Source organism: Oryzias latipes, chromosome 14 (genome assembly GCF_053564925.1).
Source record: "Oryzias latipes strain Hd-rR chromosome 14, Olatipes_Hd-rR_3.1".
NCBI lineage: Eukaryota > Metazoa > Chordata > Actinopteri > Beloniformes > Adrianichthyidae > Oryzias > Oryzias latipes.
Window position 1 is genome coordinate 15687291 of NC_136250.1, and position 15041 is coordinate 15702331.

At 38.2% G+C, this 15041-nt stretch overlaps 1 protein-coding gene across 1 annotated transcript; it reads right to left on the minus strand.

Annotated features, from left to right (window-relative positions):
- Positions 1–1733: 1733 nt before the first annotated feature.
- On the minus strand, positions 1734–12968 carry mepcea (methylphosphate capping enzyme a). The gene is made up of 5 exons (XM_023962449.2): positions 12409–12968; positions 8841–10657; positions 3979–4197; positions 3757–3880; positions 1734–3674 (listed from the first exon to the last, which is right to left on the minus strand). The coding sequence occupies exons 2-5, from the start codon at positions 10608–10610 to the stop codon at positions 3640–3642; spliced, it is 2148 nt and encodes a 715-aa protein (XP_023818217.1). The 5' UTR covers positions 10611–10657; positions 12409–12968; the 3' UTR covers positions 1734–3639.
- Positions 12969–15041: the final 2073 nt, after the last annotated feature.

Sequence of the window (15041 nt, forward strand, 5' to 3'; positions counted from 1 at the left end):
TCAGGGTTTTTTATGCTAAATTATGTTTTTTATCAAACACTGTGTGTTTGTCAATGAGTATTTAGACATTTATTCAATTTCTATTTTTGCATACACTTTAAGATAATTCAGATAAACTCTCTGTATTACCACGACAGGAAGCCAATTCAAGGAACTGCTCAAGCAAGGCTGGAATTTGCCAAAAACAGTTTCAAAAAGACAGGGAGGAGAGAAGTTAAAGAAAAAATATTGTTAGTATAAAGGATTAGAAGATTAGAGATATAAGCTGACACAGCCTTCTCATGTTTCACCATATCAACAAATGACACCATGAAAATGTTCTTCTAACCGAAGACATGAAGCCCCTGAGCCCCTAGCCAAACTTTCTTGAGAAGCCTCAAAGCACAAGGAGGTTAAAGCGTGGAGTCCTCTGACGGTAACCAATGTGCTCACCAAACCTTATAGATCTAAAATCCTCTTGAGTCTTGGCATAATCTGGAAACACTTCTGAAAATAATGTACTAAAAACCATCCTTTTACTGCTTTATTTCTTCTTTCTAAGTATTCAGGTACTCAGTTGACATTTGTTGTAACATGGAGTTACTAAATTGTCTCTACAATGTGTGTAGAAAAGTGCAGTTATAAAAGCACAACTTCAGCTTGTTTGGTCATAGGGTTATTCAAGATATAAAGGTTCTGTCAGAACAAAAACTAAAGTGACCAAATCACCAAATTGAAACAATTTAAAAGTTAAACGCAGAAAAACATATAGATGTCAATTGGGAGGGGGGCAAGGAATGGTGATATTAGAATGTTTTCCCAAAAGAATCAAAGAAAAAGATGACACACAAAAAACAAAATAAATCAATAGAATTATGTATACTGCTCCCATAACATGAGTGTAACGTTTCTGCGCCTCAAGACAAACTAAACGCTTCATTTTTGTTAACGTTAAAACTTCCACTGCACCAAGTGGTTTGTCAAAATGTCTTTATTCTTGACATTATTTTTTGTCTCATACAAAATCTACTCAGATTGAAAGCTTATCTGTGTTGAACTAAAGTATTTAGCAAAAAAAAACAACATTCCTACATTATCTACGCTTCAAGACACGTTTATTTCATGAACAAGTCAGAAATGAATGGATAGGAAATACTTATCAGTACTTGGAACAGGTTTATAGAAAATAACAAAAAATGTGCATGCCGCCTCACTACAACTTATCCTCTTTAATATTTTCAATTCTTAATTTTTCTAACAAGTAGACACAACACACAAATTATCTGTGCAAAGGTGCAATATAATTGTGTAATTTCTTTGGGTACTGATCTTTTAAAGACATTTTTAGCTAGCATTAACATCCGCCTATTGAAAAAGTAGAAATTTTTAAACATATTTGATCATCTTGTTCTTAAAATATGCAAAGATCCTCAAGAGGAGTTAAAAACTATGATTTAAAAAGCTTTGTTTTTATGAGTGTGAGCTAACATTTAGTCACTGCTAATATGCCAATATATTTTACAGCTTTTTGGGGAAGCATAAAGGAGATTTGTCTCTTGCAGATGACATGAAAGATGTTCAGTAATATTGCAACTACAAAGGCTGTGATTGAATGTCTTAGCTTTGCACAAACTCTAATCTGGAGCTTTGTCAATCAAACAAAAGCTTCATTTTAGCACTTTGTTATAGAGTGAGATACAAAAGTTCAAGAATCTCAAAATGATTAAAGGGAAATGAGAGTGCACTGACAACAATTCTCCTTTCAATCTATTTATAAAAAAGGGGGAAAAAACAAGGAAAAAACAAAATAAAGCACTAATCTTACAATGTGCCAGGCAAGACAGAACAAAGCAAAAACAGGAGAAAGTCCACATTCATTTGTTGTTACAGAGCAGAACAGCAGTCTGTTAAAGAACAAGAACAGTGAGGGTCTTACTAATCAACATAAAAAAAGCATTAAAAAGTAAAAAATAGCAGTTATTAACAGGAAAAAAAAAATTGGTAACTTATTTACAAATTAATCTTTACAGAAAAACAGTTAATCTACTTTTTCCACCTTATTCTTGCTCAGGTGAGATATTCTGAATGAACCAGCCCCACAAACAAACAAACAAAAACAGAAATTCTCTGTCCTGACTACTAATGAAAAATGCAGATATTACAAAGACAGACAGATCGTACCTCCACAGACCTCACAGAGAGGATTCAGACATACTGTTGGCAAAATCTTGTAAGAAAGCAAAACATCTGTAGAATACCTCAATACAAACATGTTCATGTTCAAGTCTTAAAAAAAACATTCGGATTTGAGAGTAATTTCAGCACATTGCTCAATTTAGCGCAATTAAAGATAGAAAATCCATCCAAAGTCTTTGATGGAGTCTAAATTTCTCTTTCAGTGATAAAAAGTTTAGAACACGGATGTTTTACAGCCCTGACGATGCTCTTACATCTGAGGATACCTTTAAAATGGTTATTTTTGAGCCAAACCACCACAAATCAAATGTGATTTGAGGAAAATTAAAAAAATGTATTTTATAAACTAAAGAACTTCGTGAAGAAACTGCTTGTTTTTTGATAATCTGGGAGTATGATGAATGGAAAAAATTGCAGATTTCAGGAAAACTACTCTGTTCTCAACATTTTTCTCCATCTGTCATTGAATTTGAGTTAATGACTCAAAAAAAAAAAATCTTGCTCAGGACTAAGCTGATATTCAACATGAACTCCTTCCAAACCGAATGTGAACACACTGGCTTACTTTTGATAAGCAACTAAATTCTTAAGATCTTTGTGCAACTTCGGAACTTTTCATTGATCTTATTTTTAATGCCAATGTATGTGTTGACAGCTCTAAAACGTACAAAACTTCAACTTCTGATCGCTTTTTCAGTGATAACGAAAGAATTGGAAACAAACAAGACACTGGGAACAATTGGAAAAAGACGGATGAATTACAGATGTTAAGGCTGATGATGGATGGTTTTAAAAATAAGAAGAAAGTTGAACGAATGTGCTCTATGCCACAGGGTTCAAAGCCTAAATCGGGATGTAAATAAAAAAAACGAACTGTGACTATGAATTCTGCTCCATCCGTGGTCACTGATAGGCCTCACACTTGTGTACTCAGAATAAAGCACATTATTTGCACTTGGGTTCTTAAAACCTTTTTTTTAAGGAAGTTTGTTGTGAAATGCAGAGAGCACAGGTCTATTCTGGAAAACAGACTTGACGAATAGACCATTTTGGGAGTCGAAGAATATTGTAACCTGTTGGGGCTCACAACAGTGGGATGGATGAGATGAGAAACAACCAAAGACAGTCAAACTCTGCTAACAATTATGAATCGGTCTTGTGCATCGTTACCATGGGGACAGTTAAAAGAAATGAACCAGTCAGCACAATCTTTTTTGTTTTGTTTTGTTTGTGTCATATTAGTTTGCAGAGTCTTAACTTGGGTGCCCTTGACATTTCTTTTGTGTTTAGTCCCAAATAATTCCAATGGATGCCATTTTTAAACTTTTGGTCCAGGCTTCTTTTCCTGTTTGACTTTCAGAGTCAACTGTTCCGGAGGATTCCTTTGTAGTCCAGTCCTGCTAGCTGACATGAGTAGACGGTGGCGACTTCTGCTACTCAGTCAATGGTGTTTGATTGGGAAAGTCACTTTTGAAAAACATAGATTGGCCTCTGGAAACCTGTGATTAAAAAAGAAAGAAAGGAGTTTTTAAGAAAGAACTGTGCAGAAGACCTGTAGAGGAGCTCGGTGTAGACTGTTACCTCTTGCTGAGCACTTGGGAGCTTTAAGGGACTCAAAGCTTGTGAATCCCACCTCACTTGTTAGATATGATGCAAACTGATCAGGTTTGAGCCGAATGCTGTGAAAATTCCTGTTGATGTTGTCCTGTCAAGAGAATAAGAAAATAACAGTTTAAAATCTAGATACTTCTTATTCAGCTACAAAAGGTTTTGCATGGCGTGTATCATGGCTCAGCTTCTTACAGTCAGCTTCTTCCTCCTCACGTAGGACTCCCAGGGTTGCGGCTCCAGGATGAAGAGGCCTCCAGGACGGAGATGTTTATAAACCCTCTTGAAGAGCTGTTTGAGGCCACTGTCTCCCCAGTTTAGGTGAACCCATTTGGTGACGCTGAGACACAGGATCACGTCGTACTCTGGCCGTTGGGTTAACAGCAGATTTTCATTCTCCAAAACATAATTGGCCTAAAAGAGAGAAGAGGGGGATTCAAAGAAAAGACAGTTCAGACGAGGGCTGTAGTTGTGGCATAGTAAAGACTTTATCATGTTTTAATTGAGTTTTAATTGATCGTTCATTTCAGGAATACAAGTAACTTGACTTCAATTATAGACGGGTTAGTGTCAGCTTTTTGCTTTGTAAAATGAGTTTGCAGAATCAGGAGATATTGTGCCTGAATTTACAGTTCTGGAACATTCACATCACTTTTCTTTTTAGTTCACTATTAGCTGACCTTTAAACAATAACAGTGAAATAAAACATTAAAGGCCTTGCAAGTGCAATACATAATGTTTCTGGGACAAAACCAGATAATGACCCCTGTGGCATCTCCCTTGATGTGTTTGCATAAATACAATCCACATTTTACAGCTCAAATTAAGGGGACAATTCAGTCCAAGCAGCTGCAGATCAGTTTGTTTTCACTTTACTTGCTGAGAAATGGTTTGCTTTTATTTTTGGTCAGCTGGCAAATAGTTGAAAACTGTATGTGCTTCTTTGATCAGGGTCAGCAGATTCAATCAATCAACAGCAACATCAGTTTTTCAGCATTGAAATATATTTTTGGAAATATAACTAATTCTATATCAGGCATTTTGGTTGGCTTTTTTTTTTTGCACTCAATGGACTCTTTTGTCGCACAAACAATGATCATCCTGCTTTTTCAACCCTTGAACTGAGTTCTTTTGTGTACACTAAATGGTGGCAGGCATTTTAGTGATTTACAGGAGGAGCTTTTTGCTGTGCTCCCATTATCTCTTCCATAAAAGCTGAGGAGGAAATGATTGATTTCATTCACAAACACGCAGCTGTCTTCAACCAGCCAATTCCATTAGTTGCTCCACAAAACTGATGCAGCTCCAGATCAACATACTGATGAAACGATAAAAACACTTTAGAAAAACTACAATACATCTCCAAGCTAGTGGGCTGAGAAAGGTTCAAATCCACACAACTTGAAGAAAATGAGCGCCTGTTTTCAGATTATCACCATGATAATGACAATAACACCAGTGTCATTGACACCTGTAACCCACACGTGTGAGAACTCACATTTGGTACAGTGAAGATCCTTGATGCACATTAATACACATTAGGATACGATTTCACGTTCATGAATAACGAATAATATTAAAGCCTCATGTAGAATGTTTTATGCTAAGAGGATGTGTTAAATTGACAGGAAAAAATAAAAAGTAGTCTGGCCGTGCAAAGAATGAGGACATAGTCTGACTAAATGAGAAATTAGACTAGCACAACTTGCATTAAAAGTGTTCTGCAGGGCTCTGTATTGGGGTCGGACTATTTTCATGCAACGCATACTTTACATAAGTAACCTTATTTGAAGCACTACATCTAATCCCATTCCTGGCTTTTTAATTCTTCCAAAATCAGACAAAAATGGAGCTTACTTTTCAGCCCTCTGTGTTTAAGGAATTTTACTTTAAACTTCAATTGATGACACAAATTTAGTGTCCCAAGAATATTGTTAGAAACCTCTGTTAACACACAACTCTTCTTTTAAATACATAATATCAAAACTTGAGGAAACCCCATTCTGATCAATGACGACAAATTAGTTGCATTTGGTACCTCAGAGAGAACAATTGTGTTTGATTAGCATCAACGCTGTCCCAAAATGTTTCCAAAATCCTGTACCAAAATAGTCATTAGAATTTAATGGACACCACATTCCAGGCATGACGCACATTCTTGAACACACGTTTACCCTATGGTCTTCACGCTGGACAAACATGGAAGAGCATCTTCTTGTTCTTTTGCTACTTTTTACAAGCACATTTCTGCCACCACCTACAGATGGACGAGGCTTGGTGTCAGATTTTAAAGAGGTGCAAATCTCACGAATATTGCTCCAGGCGTTTTTTTTCCACAGCTCTATTCCAATATATGAAAAACATGCTGTCATAAAATTCTGGTGGGGCACAAACCGAATTTCTCCACCATGATCATTTTTAAACGGTTGGCACTTCCGTGAATGAAAAGGGACACCATCCACTTTGATTGGTCAAAGTTAAACGTGGTTTAACCTTCAACTCGTGTTTAATGGCCACACTATGGAGAGAAATTAGACTCAGTCGGATTTGTGCGTGCGTAATTCTTGATTTGTGCGTAAATTAGGATTTGTGCATAAATTTGGATTTGTGCGTGATTTGTTACTCACATAATACGTTTTGTGTATAAGTTAAAAAAATGTAAAATGAAAAAAATACAAAATGCAATTTACGTATGCACAAATTAAGATTACAACAGCTCGGAACTACTTACACACAAACACATCTTTAAAAAACACGCACGAATCCCTTGTTACGCACACACAAAGCCAAAGTTACGCACGGATCTACCGTGAGACTGTTTTGACGTCTCACAAATTCGTCCGTAAGTGCTGCGTTTAAATACCAGTGGAATGCTCGGTCATTAGAATTTTCCTATCAGCCTTCCCTTCTTCACGTATTTCCTTCAGTGGGTGTAGCAGGGCTTAAAAAAACTTTAAAGGAAAATAAAAATTATTACCTGAGAATATGACGTTCACTTTTAAAGGCTAATATATATATTAAAAGTATATTATTCTCCGAGACTCCGAATTGATACAAAATGCGTAACAGGAACGACCAGTAGGGGGCACTGTTTATTTTCTTCCGGAAAAATCAAAGGCAGTCAAACTGAGAGAGTCACGGGAAGAACGGCGGCCCATCTCGGTGGTCAGCGCCCCGAAGTAAGTAGCCTCTATGTTCAACACTAACATCTACTGTCTTCATGTATTGATCGAGTCATTGTCTGGATACGTTTAGAAGGGAAGGCTGATAGGAAAATTCTAATGACCGAGCATTCCACTGGTATTTAAACGCAGCACTTACGGACGGATTTGTGAGACGTCAAAACAGTCTCACGGTAGATCCGTGCGTAACTTTGGCTTCGTGTGTGCGTAACAAGGGATTCGTGCGTGTTTTTTAAAGATGTGTGTGTGTAAGTAGTTTCAAGCTGTTGTAATCTTAATTTGTGCATACGTAAATTGCATTTTGTATTTTTTTCATTTTATATTTTTTTAACTTATACACAAAACGTATTATGTGAGTAACAAATCACGCACAAATCCAAATTTGTGCACAAATCCTAATTTACGCACGCACAAAGCAAGAATATGCATACACAAATCCTAATTTATGCACAAATCAAGAATTACGCACGCAAAAATCCGACTGAGTCTAATTTCTCTCCATACCACACCTTATGTACATGAAGCCTTAAAGTGGTTGTAGAAACTTGTGCAGTTATGTGAGACTGCAAGAGTTTTGAACCCGGAAGCCTGAAACAAGCGTTTACGCGTGTTTACAAAGACCACATGTGTCAAACTCAAGGTCCGGGGGCCAAATGTGGCCCGCCATATCATTTTATGTGGCCCGCGAGAGCATAAAAGTTTTTAATTTCTTAGAATAAAAAATACAAATTGGTGTGTATTTATTCATATCTAGGGGGAATTGGACTTAAAATATCTGATTGACCAACTATACATTAGGACTTAAACACTGTTCATATAACCTAACCTGTCAGAATCAAATTTAAAAGGATTTATGCCAGAATAACAAACAAACATATGTTTTCTATGAAACTGTTATTGTCAATTTAAAAAGTTTAAATAAATAAATAAATAATGAGTTATTTAACATTAAGGAGTAGTTACATTTATTTTTCATTACATTTAGTTACATGTATAAGTTATATCTGGTGCTTTGAGGACAGCCGCCATGCTGATGTGGCCCTCAGTGAAAATGAGTTTGACACCCCTGACATAGACTCTTCATTGGAAGCTTGAACGCGCCTCGGCGAGGGTGGTGTGAACGTAACTTCAGACTGACTGCAGGAGGGACTGAGTTGTCTAGTTATAATGGTGCATGCCTTTACTGCAGTGTCTGTGTTATTTCTGCATGCTCTTTTTCTTTAAACGGTGGAGCAAAATGCTCTCTCGGATTACCACAAAACAGCAGTTCAAGTACTTGCATGAGCATCTGACTTGTAGTAAAAGGAGTTAAAAGACTGATGTGAGCAGCAGCTTAAACACTGCATCCAAGATGGCAGAGACTGTGGCACTCTGCAGCCTCACAATGATCTCAGGTGAGAACAAGAAGGCCCGACTCTCCAGTCTCTGGTCTCAGCACTTTGGTGGAAGCAGCATTTTATGCTGTTAAATATTCATTAAGTATTGACTTCTGCTGTCTTCTAAGGAAACTAAAATACTGTCCGTACAAATAGATGAGTCGTTATTTTTTACTACTAATGTTTCCATAACAACTAGATTAGATTAGCCACATATGTGCTGACTTGCTAATTGACTTAGCATGCTCCTGTTAGTTGATTAACACGAACAAAAAAAAAAAAAGCCAAGATTCCAACAGCTATGAAGACAATGGAGGACATTCATACAAACAAAGATCCTCATTATATACACTGACATGTAGACAAGAAGAATGTGCAAATTCTCTTTTGAAGTCTGGAAGCAGAATAATACATTTCTGTGATTTTTTGACATAGCTAAGACATTAGAAACACGTGAAAACTACGAAGATTAAAATGGAATTGCCCAACATCAACGTACCTTGATAAAGGAGACATTGGCAGGAAATTGCCCGGGCTGAGGGGTGGGTGTTTCGGTCAAAGGAGGTGCAGCGATGGGTCCTCTGGAGATCCGTAGAGACACGGGAAAGGAGCAGCTCACTGACTGATCAGCGCTTTGCTTTTCACAGTCTCCTTGTCCTGTCTCTCCTGTTTTGTCATCTTGCCTTGGAGTCCCTACATCATCTGTGTGACAGAAGCCATTGTCACTCTCAGCCTCCGCAGTGCCTCTTTGTCCTCTCTCTGCTTTGCAGTGCTCCTCTCTGCGCTCGGTGTCCCTGTGCTTCTCGTCTGTCCCCGTGCTGACATCCTTGTCATTTCTTTCTTCCTGTTTAGCAGCTTGTCTGGCCTCCTGGGTTTGCAGCTCAGACAGATAATGCCTAATGTTTTTACGAGCTGCATGGATCAACCCACCATCTATATCGAGCCCCAATATGCGTGCAGGCCGCAGCATTTTGGCAATGTAGAGTGTTAAGTGACCTGAATTGCACCCCAAGTCCAGCACATCTTTACCTTCAAACCACTCCGGACGCAATACACGAACACGCGGGTCTTCACTGTTGCCCGGGTTGCGATAACCATAATATTTATTGTAGTTTCCATACTGGAACTTCTTTTGGTGTCCTTTTGCCTGACTGTGAGGTTGCTGGTACGAACGTGACCCCCCTCCAGTTTTGGGACCAATTTTTGGTGTGTGAAAATAATTTTGTGCTCCGCCTGTACCACAACTTTTGTCATTTGGTGCTAATTTACCGCTGGGAGTAGAATGGGTGACAGGAGGATCAATTTTGCCTGAGTTGCGCCTTCGTCTGCGTCTTCCGGCGTGGTGGCTTGGCCCCCCCGACAGGGGGCAGGTATATTCTTCGACAGGTACAAACAGCGTCTCATCTTTGCCGCTTGCTGCGTTCTCAGCTGTGCTCTCGTGGGAATCTGCCGTGACACTAGAGAAACTCATGGACTCTTTAGAAGAATCGAGAACCGAACAAGAGCCTTGCGTACCTAAAAGTTGTGTGGAGGAGCTCATTTTGACCTCACTTTTTGTCGATTCGGAGTGGTTCGCCTGCGTTATTGGAATCCCACTACCAACTCCGCCTCCTCCACCACCCCCACCATGATGTCTGTTGCGATGCCTTCTTCTTCCTCCGCTCTTGTAGGGGGACACCAAAAAGCAGTTGTCTGCTATCCCGCTGTTCAGGTTCAGAGGATCAGTTATATCTCTCGGAATGAGGATCTCCACTGGATCTCGACTCTTTGCAGGAAGTGGAGAGGATTTTGGTGTCTCTGCGTTAAGTGCCCTGTTGACCTCCTCATCCAGGAGGCTGTTCAGATTAAGCGGGTCAAAAATGTTGCCACCCAAGAGAAAGTTGGTGGGCAGGACAGAGTCACTCTCGGAGATGGCTCTTCGTCTCCTCTTGCTCGATGTGGGATGTTTGAAGTTAGAACTGGCTGTGTAGCGCCGCTTGGTTAATTTCGTTTGCTGTTGCTGTTGTTTGGAGTGAGGGAAGCTGTTCCTGCGATTGATGCTGTTCTCGCTCCCTCTGGCTTTTTGTCCCGCGCTGTCTGTGCTCGTGTGCTTTGGTGAGGCTGCAGTGCCCGGGACAGGACAGGCAGCTGCAAAGTCATGCGTGGCTGCATTTTCCTCCATCATCACGGACACACTGCTGTAACCTCCAGTACAGTCTGAGAGCTGCAGAGATGGCGTTGACCTGGCCTCTAAACTGCCAGTTTTTATGGCGTCCTCCTCGACAGACATCTCTGTTAGTTTCCAGAACTGTTCATTGAAACTTGTTTGTCCTTTGTCTGAAAACAAGGAAGAATACAGCTGTTAAAGGACCATCTGATCTCTTATAATCCCTTGAATAAAACACCGTAAACATTAAATTAAGTTCCAAAAAAGTGCCAAAACAACCGATAGGTAGATTTTTGTTTAATTGCATTACAAAGAATGCAAAAAAAAAAGACAATGATAATTGATGTTTTTGCCAACAAAAACTTTAAATACCTAATCTGATGAAAGTTTTTGTGGCGTTTTTCTAACAATGGAGGACAAGTATAAAGACAATATAGCTAAAAATTTTGTTTCTGAGTGTTCCTTTATTCCAGTTGTTCCAAATCAGGGGCAGATGAAAAATGCCATTGGAAAAAGCTTGAAGCTGTGATGTGAAACCTACAACGACAAGCAACAAATTTATTCATCCTAGATAATGATATAGGTTGTTTTTTTTTGGACTAAAAACGACAAAATTTTAATTAAAAGACCACTGAGAACACTTTTTAAAATAGACTTTAAATAAGTAAAATCATAATTTGGGATGTCATCTGCAACATGCTTTGGTCAAAAATGCTAGTACAGACAAAACATCTTTCTTTTTTAACCACACTGTTCCTGCTTGGTTCATGGTAGCATATAGAGGGAGGTTCCACCCGTCTCTGCTGCTCTACCTTATCAGAGATACATAAGGTTTATAGCATTTGTGCCACCTGATTAGAAGGCACAAATATTCCTCATGCACTTCCTAACAAAACTACATTCAAACTTAAACTAACAGAGAAGGGACAGAAGGTCATCATATTCTCCAAAACCAAAAATACACCTTTAAGATGTGACGTTGCTATTGTTGTTGCTATTGTTTTTGTGCCTGTGTAGAAGAAACATGTTTGTTCTTCCACTATTCCTACTGTTTAGAGCCTAAAAGAAAGGTTAATGCTTTTGTTGTTGTTTTCAATTGAAGAGTTAACTTTTAAAAAAAAAAAAAAAAAAGATGACAATCCTATATTTGTATATCTACAACTTCCTGGATAAACATTTCTGCAACTTCATAATTCATTATCAGCTTTACATTAAAAAAATAGATTTGGATGTTACCAAAACTAAAGTTTGAAGTTCTCAGAAAGTGGTTTTATAAAACTGTAGGATATTGTCATGATGATGTCATTTGCAAAAAAATCCAAACAAAATATTTGGATTTTCAGTGTTTTCGGTTTTAGCCTTATTTTAAAATCATGCAAACTGCATTATCTATGATTGATAAAAAAAAAAAGAATTGATTTGAGATTCATCGACATTGTTTTAAGGAAACTTCAATCTGTTCTTTATGGTTGCATGCATTAAAAGTCATCTGGGGAGTCAGTGTGCAGATTCTGGCCTCCATAATTAAGTCAGGAAAGTAATAAGATGGACAAAACGAACAGCAAATAAAATCATAAAGGAGAATCCGGGCATATTGAATATATAAAACATATAATTTTCTTAATAGTAAATAAATTACTTTGTTTTTAGCTGAGTGTTGCATTTTATTATATTAATTTTAAAGGTCCTACGGTCCGCGGCAGATTTTTCGTTAGCATTGCCCTCCTGACAGGCTGACATCTGAAGCGTGTCCACTCGGAGGTTGCTGACCTGAGAAGTTTCTGAGTCAGAGTCTGGAACAGTAGTTTGGGTTAGCATGCTAGCCCTTAGCTCCTCCATCGTGGGCCAGAGCTCTGAAAACGTCGCCTAAACGTTTAGCTCTGGAGCAACAGTGGTGATAAATAAACGACCAAGTACCCACCTTCATGCGCTGACGGGTGAATCCAGAACAAAAATAAACAAACAAATCCCAAGTCCGGTACGGGAAAGTGATACTATGTCCCAGATGGCCGCCGAACAGTGTGGTCACCGTCAGGATCCCAGTGTCACCCCGCGGTGGTGCTCTCCCCGCCTCCGGCCGGGCCGTCTCCACCCCGCTCTGCTTCCACTCAAGCTAACGTTAGCCTAGCTAGCACCCCAGTGTCTCCGAGCCCAACGGCGCTCACGGTTTACACGCAAAGCACGGCCTGTACCCCACTAGGTCTCTCTTGTTTCCCCCACTGCCTTGTCGACTTGTTCGGTCAACTCCAGGCGGACAGTTTGGTGAATAAATGACAGCATTCGCTGACGAGAGTCGGCATGGCGGCGCATCCGGGCTTCGAGTTGTAAGCTTAACGTGACCGGGGCGGAGATCTGTGAGCTCGCGCAAGGTAGTGGGAACTCTTTGCCATTAGATTCAGACCCCTAATCCCAGAAGAGGCCGCGAGCGAGTGGAACTTTTAATGACAGTCAGCAAACACATTTTAATGAACAAACTTGGCCATTGTTTTGGTCTAAAAACGGGACTATAAAGGCACAGATGCCCAACAACACAAAGTAGGTCCACATTGAGCAATTCTGCGGCCCTGACCACCCTCCCACCACCTCATCCTTCATCCATCATTTTAACAGTAATCTCTCATCTTCAGTATATTAGTAGCACTTTTTAAAGCATAAAATAAATCTTATTGTCAAGAGAAAAAAATTATAGCAATACCATTAATTATCTTCTGTCTGTCTGTCTGTCCGTCCTTTAAGTGAAATAATGTGATAAAGTGCTTAAAAGTTTGGAAAAAGCAAAATTTCTAATAGTAATAGATTTAATTTCAGATCTGTAATTGAACGAGAGTATAAAATAATACTGACTGTCAAACACCTCAACAGTGTGTGTTTAGATTTGTTTAATCTTTTGCAGCAGCAGTCAAATGAATAACCTTTGCTTAATTCTAAGTCATGGAACAGATCCACAAGTGGCCTCCTCAGTAACCTGCTCACAACTTTACTTTGGATTTTCTTGAAAGGAAGATTCTTAGCAGAATTTCAGATTGATGTAACCTTTTACATTAATGCATGATCGCTGCTTATAAGAAATTGGCCAAACAGTTGTGAGATGCTGTCTGATACAAAGCTGTGAAAGTACAATAGTTTCCTGTAATATTTGTAACTATCTAACTTGGGAAAATAAAGTGAATTTAGGAGTTATGAACTTTCTCATCATTTTATATTACATTTGTTTTCTTTTTGTAAAGGGCTATTTCTTGATTTATAACAGCTTTCTTTTACGGCAGCAAATTTCAACACTTTCAAGCAAATTCATTACAGTTAGCAGCCTGAAATGCTTAGTTTGAAGCCAAAAGACATTTTAACACATTTTTAAAAAGTGTCTCAAATTTGACATTTAGCTGATGTAACAGCTATTTCTAAATTAAATGACCACAATTAATTTTTCATTTTACCACGCATGAAGTGATATTCATGCTAACACAAGCACAACTTTCTAAGTAGCAAATGAAAACATTAAATATTTGCTTTGAATAACTTGTTTTTTTTTCTTCCAAACCCTTTTTTTTGCATTTGCTACACAAAGCTCTCCCTGTATTTTGATTGAAAATCATCACTCTCAACTGTTTATAGATCAAGCCATGTGATTTTCTGTCTTACAGCCTTTATTACGTTGAGGGTAAAATCAAAATAGTTATTTTTTTAAAAACAAATTGGCAAAATATATGGAAGGTACAGTAACAGGTAAATGAAAGAAAAAAAATCAATGACTACAATAAACTATTCTTTCTTGCAGTAGCATGTTTTTTTGTACTCTACATGTTATGTATTTTTATTGTTGTAGGTCAAATGAAAGTGTACAACTACAGTTGTACACATAAGCTTTAGGGTTGTTTTCTTCTACATACTTCATATTTCCAACACAATTATGAAGTATTTCTGGTATTTAAGTCTATTTGGGTGTTAGTGTGAGATATGACTGCCATCATGGACACCTTGATGTTGCTTCAGTGACCTTTTACATCTGTTTTCTGAATGGCCACAAGGGGGCGATCAAATCTTTTTTTTTTACCATTTTTCTAAACAGTTTTATCCTGCGTTTAACACTGGATGTTCTTTCAGAATTTAATTTTTACGCGTTTTTTAAGGCTATATTAGTTTTCCCTTTCATCGTTGTAAGTAAACAGACTCGATTTTGATTTGTAAAATAAAATATCACTTAACTTTGGATGTATATGTTGAGTTACTGTAATTGTGACAGGCACCAGCACAATGTTTGCATGCCCTCCAGAGGGAAAACTGCTTATGTGCATGTGGTCAATCGAACATTTCAAGTTCATAAGTAAATTCTTATCCAGAGTAAAATCCTCCAGTAATATTCAATAAATGCTTGAATGCAGCTGTAACATCAGTGTTATCTCTCTGTACTGTAGGCCTGGTTCTGATGGCTATCACAAAACCCCACAAAACTCCACAAAAACAGAAATTCAAATCATTGCATCAATTCTTAAAACAATAATACAATAATAACGACTATCAGTGACTTATACATGTAATATTAATAATGCAGAAAGT

What these genes read in the sequence shown, in the direction of transcription:
- mepcea (XM_023962449.2), bottom strand. Translation starts at nt 10,610, where the DNA reads ATGTCTGTCGAGGAGGACGCCATAAAAACTGGCAGTTTAGAGGCCAGG. An exon ending in CCAATGTCTCCTTTATCAAG is followed by an intron (nt 4,198 to 8,840) that starts GTACGTTGATGT and finishes TCTCTCTTTTAG; the next exon opens with GCCAATTATGTTTTGGAGAA. An exon ending in TGAGGAGGAAGAAGCTGACT is followed by an intron (nt 3,881 to 3,978) that starts GTAAGAAGCTGA and finishes TTCTCTTGACAG; the next exon opens with GACAACATCAACAGGAATTT.